General features: G+C 40.7%; 1 protein-coding gene across 3 annotated transcripts in view; it reads right to left on the bottom strand.

Annotated features, from left to right (window-relative positions):
* Positions 1 to 308: 308 nt before the first annotated feature.
* The window catches only part of GRIK1 (glutamate ionotropic receptor kainate type subunit 1), a 177,381-nt gene continuing 167,963 nt past the window's right edge, over positions 309 to 9,726 (bottom strand). For 2 of the 3 annotated variants that reach the window (XM_040582822.1, XM_040582824.1), the window contains one exon: positions 309 to 3,773. In XM_040582822.1, coding sequence (XP_040438756.1) covers positions 3,618 to 3,773 — 156 coding nt within the window. In that variant the 3' untranslated portion in view covers positions 309 to 3,617. The remainder of the gene's footprint in view (positions 3,774 to 9,726) is intronic. The other variant, XM_040582823.1, reaches the window with a different exon arrangement.

Raw genomic sequence — 9,726 nt, 5'->3', positions numbered from 1 at the left:
CGTGGGTTAGGCTGCCAGTCTGTGGCTGCTTGGAGGTCTTAGGGAAGACACATTTCATGGGGTAGTTCACACCTCAAATCCATCCAGACTTTGGGGAAAATCTATATTGGCGGGGGCGGATATTGGGGGGAATTTGTAGCCAGTTAACAATCTGCATTCCTGGAGCTGGGAGGGAAAGTCAAAGCCACTCATCATGGTGTACTCCTTTGCAGCAAATGCAGATTATCAAGCTGCCACCCGAGTTTAACACAGAAACCTCCTGATATATTGTGACTCTGTGAAGCTACTAAAAAGGAAGAAAAGAAATCAAAGAAGAACCAAATGTGCTTTATTTGCTGTTTTTCCACTGTCACATATTTCTTCCCACACAACAGTGAGCTTCATTTTTTTTCCCAGCACCTTTTTATAAGTGGTAGACTACTAACACTGATGGGAAAGTTGAAATGTAAAAGTAACCAAAGTACTGTCTCTTAGTTTCAGGAACACAGTAGATTTTTTAAAAACTGAACTTGGAATCCTTTAACCTCAAGGTCTAAGCTGCAGAAGTGTTCCTTAAAAAAAAAAAAAAAAAAAGCAGAGTTTGATCATAAATCTTTTATCACTTTGAACTTACTAATTTAAAAATATCTTAGCTGAAGGCTGTGGATGGCTGAGCAATAGAGTTACACAGACTGAAAAATAATAACCTGCTTTTCAATCACACTATTAGTGCTGGTGCTGGTGGTCTGAATGGCCTGTTTGTACCCTGATGACATAAATAAATGAAACTACCTTTGGAAGTACGAAAGCACCTTATTATAACATCCTCTATGAGCTCTCACAGCCAGGGGCTGATTTTCTTAATTATTGCTTATCAGCCCAACGTGTCACTGCAGAACGTAGCAGACTAAACTTCCCAAAAGCAAGCACAGATGCTAGAGCTTCCTACTGTAGTCACTTTAAAAGAGACCCTTCTCCTTCCTTTCCCAGAGGCTGACTGCTTTGAACCTTCTGAGAGAAACTCCTGAGGGACAGACCAAGTCCAGAAGAAATGCTAGAAAACAGCAATAATAATTCCTGTCTTCAAAGGAAGGAAAAGAAGAATCCAGGGAGTTTTGGGCTGGCCAGCTCAACTTCAGTTGCCTGGCAAACCCTTGCATGAAATAACTATTTTGTAAGTAATTGGTAGGAAATGAGCAAAAGTTAATAGGGATCTGTCAAAACCAGGTCTTGTTAATCTGATTAATTTCCTTCTTTAACAGCTTAACAGGCCCTGTGGGTGAGGGAAGGCATCCTTAGTAAGCCTTGTGATCCTGTCTTCATGACATTTTCATAAACAAGTAGGGCAATAGGCCAGGTGACATACACTGTACGGTAGCTGAAAGTGTTATTAACTGTCCTATTAACTCTGAGAGCTTCACTGTCAAAACTGGGAGGATCTACAGGGGTCTGTCCACCATTCGAGGCTCCTTTATGGATGGTTTTTAGAGAGTACGTCTGCTAAATTTTCAGGTACCACCAAACTGGTTCAGGCAACCAGCATGACTGGGGACTGACTGATCTTGACAAAATGGAAAAACAATCTGGTAAAAAACAAAAGCGCCACAAAAATTTCAATTCCACATGGTGACAGCCCTAAACTCAGGCAGAAATTGTCACTGGCTGTATCATGGAGGGGTCACCCATCTTATCCAATTCAGGCAAGGAGATGTCCTCACATGGTGTGTGAACGGCATTATAGCCTTCAAGACACAAGAAGATATTTCTGGCCAACTCAACATGGGTGGAAAAGCAATCTAGTTTGGGGCATTGTGTTTGGAGAAGGATATGGAGTAATTACAGAGAGCCTTGGGGAAAGTGGTGGTAATGGCGAGAGGTTTACAAAGCTTGATACCTATGGAATGGCTAAACGAACAGAGGTGTCTTATAGTCTATAATTATACTAAAATGTACCACTTCTAATGCAGGGGGTTCTTCTAATGCAATACTGTTCATTGCAGATTGACATTGCCATGCAGCATAGTGTAAAAGCTCACAGGGGGCTATAGGGAGTGACGGTGTGAGGTGAAGGTGGAGGAGAGATTTCTCCACTTGAAGGCTTTCACATTACTTTCTCCTTTTCCAGAGGAAATAGCCATGGATACAAGGGAAAGGTAGTCAGTGGTAAGCACTAAGTTTCCTGGGGGAATATGAGAAGGAAAATAAAATTTTGGGTGATTTTGCCACAAGCTGAAGCAAATGCTGTTGATACAACTGAGGCTCACCCAGGTCCGTGTGCTGTACAGAAAAGCAATCTGTGGCTCCAGTCCTTTGTTTCCTTCTTTCCAGTCTTGCCTTATGATTAGAGGTGGTCATAGTGGTGGGATAGCCCTGGACAGACCAGGTCTGTAATATATAACTCGGTATGTAGGAAGGCAGATGCCCAGCTCCCAGTGCTGGGTGCAAGGGGCACCCACCTCCTACACCCACCCTTGTCCCTTGAAGTGTGGATGTGCCCGAATTTCACCCATTTCCTTTCACAGACATCCTCAGCTAACCATCTGGCACCAATAAAAACCACAGGAACAACAGAATTAATCACAGAGACAACATAGCAATAAATATGTGCTTCACCTCACTGCAATATAAAGGTACCGTTTGGGGGGAGGAAGGATCTGCTGCTATAACGCATCACTGTTCTTCAGACAGAGGTTTCTTCACAAAAAACCCTTAATATTTCCTTCACTGTTAAAACATTTTATTGGTGCCCCCCGGCAGTTGCAAGAAAAGGTTTCAGTTCCCGAGCATTGCTGTATTCCTGTCAGATGTTGTTATCTTTGTGGTCAGATTTGTTATCAATTGAATATTCTTGGCTCTAATTTCTAATGGATTTTCATTTTGAAGTGAAGAATTGTTTTATTGGTATCAGAAGCTGGAGGATACGGCAGAGTGAGGATGTCAGTGTCGCCTTCCCTTGTCCGCTGATTGTTACTTGTGTGATTTTGGTTTTTCTTTTTGAACATCTAGCACCTGGAGCCATGGCATTGCCTAATAATCATATTTTAAAAGAAATGAGAAAGAAAAAAGATAAGGAAAATCAAGTTTCTCACAGAAAAGAACCCAAAGAGTGTTCCTTACAATATCAGGAAAATAAAAATAACTCATTGTTAGATACCTTTGCATTTAGTATGTTTTTGTAGTCATTGTTTAAGAGTTAATTTTATTAATTTTGACTTTGTTTGTCTGGGCCCTGGTTTCTAAACAACTATGCTCAGTAGAACTGCAATCTTTTCTTCAAAAGAAAAAAAAAGTTCCACTCCCAGATTATTGGAAAAAAGAACCCTGTCTCTTGTTTATTTATTTATTTAGAAAGCACATACAGCGATGCATGGGGAGGGGAAGAGAGATGCAAAACAGGTGAGCATACAAATCCATCTCAAAAGAAATAGTGAGACACTTCCCAGATGATTAGTAGTACATCAGTCTGTGTGAGCATTTAAACTGTTGTACCTCTAGATTAAAAAAAGAAACCACAGAGAATTTCTGACGAACAAGGTCAATGTCTATATTTCAGAAATCCCACCACAATCAACTGATAGGCAACAACATTTTTGTTATGTTTTTTGTTCCTGGTATTTCCTCAAAGGGGTCTCTCTTGCTCACGCTATGGTTTCTTTCCTCTGTGTCCGCCTCTGGTGACAAGTAAGGATACTTGTGAATGAAGATTTCGCCTTAGTTCTTGACCTTTTCTTTAGCTTCTTCTGATGCTTGAGTGAAATTCCAAGCTCCTCCATTATCGCATTGAAAGAAAGACACTGGTGGAAGACAGAAATGGCATTAAGCGTTTCTCCTCGAAGGCAGAGTTCAACCACACTCTTTGCACAAATGGGGGCTTTTAGAAGCAAGGACCTGAGCTCTTACTGGCGGGCACAGAGAGCTTCTCTGCTGAGTTTTGTCTCAGTCTGCCAGCTTTGAATAAGCCCCTAAGGTGTCATAGGTGAGTCTGTGTAAGTCATGGTTTTTGCTTAACTTGGCTTCCACTGAATTTAATTTAACTTTGGCTTAAATAAAGCTGATTATGAATGTTTCTGAAATTCTACACAGATGCATTTGTGATATTTTGGTGACTTCATATAATAAAACTTACCTTTTTTCAGTTGGTAAATTTCCTCCTGACCTTAAAAGAAAAAAGATCTCTTTTTTTTTAAATCACATGTACCTTAGCCACAAAAAAAAAAAAAAAAGAAGAAGAGTATACTAAAGAAAATAAAGAACACCAGTTTTGAAGATTTCTTTGTGGTTCATTTTTTTCCCCCTCACAAAATTAACAGATGTTTCTAAAATATAGCACAGTTCTCAATCCTCTTCCTTCTTTGGAAAGAATCTTATTCAAATATTGTGTTGAAGAAAGGAGAAAATTACCACAAGAATAAGGTAGCTGACTAGCTTAGAAAGAAAGCAGAAATCTTTTTCCCCACCATCGCAACGTTAGCAAAGACATTTTGGGCAAGTGGAAACATCCTTTAAACTCTACAGCTGAAATAATTACATGCAACACAAGAAAATAAAAAGAAACTTTAAGTGGAAGTATCTAGCAATGGCATAAAATTGATCCACGCAAACATGTATAAATAGATTACGTATATATAAAATGAAGTGATGGTAGCAGAGTGAAACAAAGCTTTAACCACCTTACCTTTGTCAAGTTGAAGAGATCCTTCCTACCAAACCCTTTCTAGAACGGCAGAACTGAGCAGCTTTAAAACAACTGGTTAAAACTACAGTTCTTGTAAAATGACAGCAACAGCACACAGACATGGTTCTCTGTATCAAATACAAATTCCCTTCTAGAGTAATTCCAGCGGAAGGTAAGCAACGTTCAGCTCCTAACCAATAATCCAATAGTGGCCTCAGTTATACAGGGCTAAAGAATAGTAAAACCAGATATATGATTCAAAAAGGAGAAGCCCCAAGCTTTCCTAGTACCCACAAGAGACTATGAGGGTAGCCTGGATCAGGGTTAAACAATTTTTTTTTAAGGTAGCAAAGGAATCCCAGAGAAGTGAATCCCACAGACTGTGCTCCTCTGTCTCCAGTATAAACCCTCCCTATAATGTGTGTAACCCTGGTTCTGCAAACGAGTTCAAGACATCAGTGCATCAGCATGTGTGTGTATTTTAAATGTGTATGATCTTGTGTATGTCATCATGCTCATTTGTGGGGTGGGCTGCATACAGACTAAGATTCCATAGTATGTTAAATCTATAGTTCAATATACTCTTTGTTTGAGATGCTTAAATTTTGTTCATCTAAAATTCTTAAGTATATGCAAATTAAACTACTATTAATTCATGCCAGCCCTAAAATGTAACAGACACAGGCCAGGTCAGCGTACTGCTTTTTTTTCAAATTACTGTCTGGTAATATCCAGGAATCTGCTGGTGCAATTATCATTTAAATATCCTCTTTGACAATGTAATATAGGATTTGCAGCATTAGTGGAGTTAGAGTCAAAGGTATCTGCTGCAGCCCCATGCTCTCTGGAAGCAGCGTGTGAAGCAGGTATCCTAACACAGACATCATTTCTGTATTGCTTCAGGCTTTTTTTTAGAAAGTAGCACCTCTAAGTGCTACTTAGCATGCTCTAAGTGGCTGACTTAGCATGGATAATTTATCTCTGCTATCTTTTTAATTGAGCCTTCAAAATTTAGATTACAAAGCAATGCCAGAACTCCATGGCAAATAAGGAAAGGATCATATTATCCATTTGTCTGATTGATCAGGTTTATTTTTATTTTCTTTCCCTGTTGTTCTTACTAACCTATATGTTATATATTTAATAATAACCATCAGTCTCTGCAATGTGCATGCAGGGATGATTTCTGCAGATAAAATAGTACATTTTACTGACTCATTAATGTATTTTAATTTTCCAAACTGACTCACATTATTCAGACTATGCAATTACCATAATGCCTTTCAATTTCATATCAACGAAATAGTCCCATGAAGATCATTTTACATCTGCAGTTAGTTTTTTAAAACATATCACTGACATTAAATATGTGAGGTTTTTAATATCTGAGTACATGATTTGTGAAGTGCCTACTGGTTCCACTTCAACTCTGTTTTGAATTTTAAAATAAATATTATCAGAAAGACTTCAAGCTATTTTTAGGAATACTTTGATGTTTAGGTCTTGTCTGAGAATTAAACCTTTGTCTAAATGTTCATCAATAGCAGTTACATACCGAATATAAAAGCATTACTGTTCTTGTTGATGAACTTTTCTGTAAACTGATCATGTTTACGCACCCAACAAAGTATGGAAGTAAGGCATTCGAAATCTGACAGGTCTCTGCCTTACCAAGACTCTCTCATCCCATCCTGGCAGTGCGAGGCCCCAGTGGGCTGGCTACCCTCGAGAGAGGTCAAAACACACACACAACACACACGGGAGTGGGCTCGGCCATCCTGCAGAGACAGTGATATTCCTGGGTCTTACACCTTGCAGCTCCTGCTCCTGGCTTTGTTAAACCACAAAAGCAGTTTTACAGTTACGTTACACTTAGTTCCAAGGGACTTAAAACACCATTGGTATGATTTTTGTCAACCCGAAGCAATGAATTAAATGTAGATTTAAGGTCCTGGACTGATCCTTCAAAGATATTCCAATGGTTATGGACCTAACTACGACTGACCAATTTTATGCATATTCCTTCACACAGAGCTTCAGATGGCCTAAAAGAGCAATCTGAGGTGATACTTTGTGAACTTTCAGGGGTTTGGTTAATCATTCAGAAGGACACTTATATGTGATCTTTCTTTTGAGCCCCAGGAAGTGTAGCTCAAAATCCTATTTATCTCCAAGCTTGTGCATGCAATTAGGAAACTGAACAGATGTCTGAAAATCTGAATTGCTCTGAACTTTTCAAGCAGTAGAAGGCTGTGGTGCAGAGCGAGTACAAACTCAGCCAGAATGCTGTAAGATTTATGGGAAAATAAGGGACAAGGAACACATTCAGTGGGGACTCCCAAGATGACCCTCTGAACAGCACCATGTCTGCAGTATAATTACAGTAGCCTTTAAAAAGGGGATGGTGACATTAAAATTCCATTTAAAAGGGTAATAAACTGTTCTTTTAGTCTCCTATTCGGATAGCCAGATTGAAAAGGTTTCTTTAAAAAGCTTTTTTTTTACATGCTGTTAAGTCCACTTTTGAGGTCTTGCCCAGAATGAGAGCAGAGTAGGCACAGAGCAGTACATTTAACAACAGAGTAATAAGTTAAACATTTTGCTTTTAGTCAGCTTAACTTTCTCATTCTAGCAGTGTCAAAATGCAGGACATGGCATGTGAGGTTAGAAGAAAATGTCATTCTTTAAAAGCAGAATAGATTTTGCTTTCCTTGTGATGTGAGACACTTTTTCTGCTCTTTGGTCATTTCAGCGGGCTATAAAAGCTTGGTCATAAAACTCCCAAATCCCTCCTTACACTCCCATACAAGAGACTGTATTAAGCTTTAAGATAATTATAGAGTCAGAATTTTTTAAAAAATAACATCTAATAAAGTAGAAGCAAGACTGAAAAAAAAAAGAATCTGTAGTCAGTATTTATCGATCTGCTGCTTATGCTGCTGGGCCACTGCTGGGGAAAAGGCTTTTTGATTGCATTTTATTAACACCTTGCAAAACCAAACAAATAAAAAAACCCCAAACACCAAACCTCAGTGCACTGTGTTGGAGAACTGAGAACTATGAAAATCAAAGGATGAGGGCCAGATTTTATTCTGGAAGAACACCTGACCTGTGCAGGCACAGAGGAAGAAGTGCAGAAGTCAAGTTTTTTCTTCTGCAGTGCCCTCGTCACTGTGAAGGATCGATAGCTGGGACACTGACATATGTCTTCTGCTGAAAGAAAAGTGATTTTTTTGTTCCTAGGAGAGGAAGAATATCCCAAATAGTTTCTCCTAGTGAGCAAACTGCTGTTGTGGCACATTAAGAATCTGAGTATTCTGTCACTGATGGGTAATTGCACGAGGAGATCACCAAATTAAGTCTTTTAAGCTCATAGTCTATTGAACAGTGATTGTCAAAACAGTATGATAATAATCCATGGATTATTTTAACTCTTCCTCAGTTATACAAACTGTTTTTTCTTGTTTACAAGAAAAAAACATCAGTAAAGCTGTTTGCTCATCTCCCAAACCATGGGCTGCCCAGGGAAGGCACAGATGGCCACAGTGATGTTTGAAGGTGGGGTTACGGCCTGAAAATGGAGGAGCTCAAGCTGATGTTCACTGAAGAGGGGGAATTTACAGGCCTGACAACTTCACAAAAAAATCTATTATGCAAGAACCTGACCGAGATAGGGGATTTCTTCCTTCTCCCCTTTCTTCTCCTCCTTTGTTTCCAAAGAGCTAAAGATGTGAAGCTTCAAGGCTTTGATCCGAGAGAGGTGGCACAAGCACATGATACCATGGCAGGACTTTGAGCAGACCTCAGCCTAGCCGTGGCAAGTGTTACTGCTGTGCTTGGTGTGGTTCCGTGGCGCAGGTGTGCTGTTAACGCACCCTCCTGGCTCTCTGAAGTGGTGATTGTGTTGCCTCTGTTCCTCTCATTCTTCTCTAGTCCTTTCTCCCTCCTTCTCTCTGCATCTTTGCCTAATTGTTTTGCAGACTGTTTGATGAGGGCAGGAACTGCCGCTAAATAAAGGCAGGCAGGCACACCGACCCCGGCCAAAAAAACCTGGGAATGGTTTCGGACTAGCTTATTCACAGCCCATTTGCTTTCAGGGGTAGGTGGCTTTTGCGTGTCAAATTGTATATCATTTTTTGCAAACACTTATTAATTTGAATGTTTTGGGAGTTCTGAGTAAAATGTAGCAACAGCAAACCAAAAATTAATATAAAATTACATAAGGGCATGCTTATAGCGATTTTTCTCCACATACAGCTCTGGCTATGCTGTACTGGTACTGCAGCACCAGAAACTGATGGAGTCTGTTGTGGCTTATCCATCACAGACAGAGCTGGTGGTCCTGTGCTGACTGCACAGCAAGGTCTCCATGCTGACACACACCTAAGAAACAATCTGGTTTGAATATTGGGTCCTGGATGTAGTTGCAAGGCTGCAAGTTAGGAAGATAGAATCATAGAATCATTTAGGTTGGAGAAGAACTTTGAGACCATCAAGTCAAACCATTAACCTAGCACTGCCAAGTCCACCACTAAACCATGTCCCTAAGTGCCACATCTACATGGTTTTTAAACACCTCCAGGGATAGTCATTCTCCCACCTCCCCAGGCAGCCTGTTCCCATGCTTGACAACCCTTTCAGTGAAGAATTTTTTCCTAATATCCAATATAAATTGCCCCTGGTGCAACTTGAGGTCATTTCGTCTTGTCCTATTTCTTGTTACTTGAGAAGAAGAGACTGACCCCCACCGGCCTGCAACCTCCTGTCAGGTAGTTGTAGAGAGCGATAAGGTCTCCCCGAGCATCCTCCTCTCCAGGCTGAACAACCCCAGCTCCCTCAGCCGCTCCTCATAAGCCTTGTGCTCCAGACCCTTCCCCAGCTGCGTTGCCCGTCTCTGGACACGCTCCAGCCCCTCAGTGTCTTTCCTGCAGTGAGGGGCCCGACACTGCACACGGCATTCCAGCTGCGGCCTCACTGGTGCCCAGTGCAGGGGGATGGTCACTGCCCTCGTCCTGCTGGCCACGCTGTTTGGGTACAAGCCAGGATGCTGTTGGCCTTCTGGGCCACCTGGG

This window comes from Falco naumanni, chromosome 2 (genome assembly GCF_017639655.2).
Source record: "Falco naumanni isolate bFalNau1 chromosome 2, bFalNau1.pat, whole genome shotgun sequence".
NCBI lineage: Eukaryota > Metazoa > Chordata > Aves > Falconiformes > Falconidae > Falco > Falco naumanni.
Note: the sequence above shows the minus strand (reverse complement) of the source record. Positions and strands in the feature narration are given on the sequence as shown.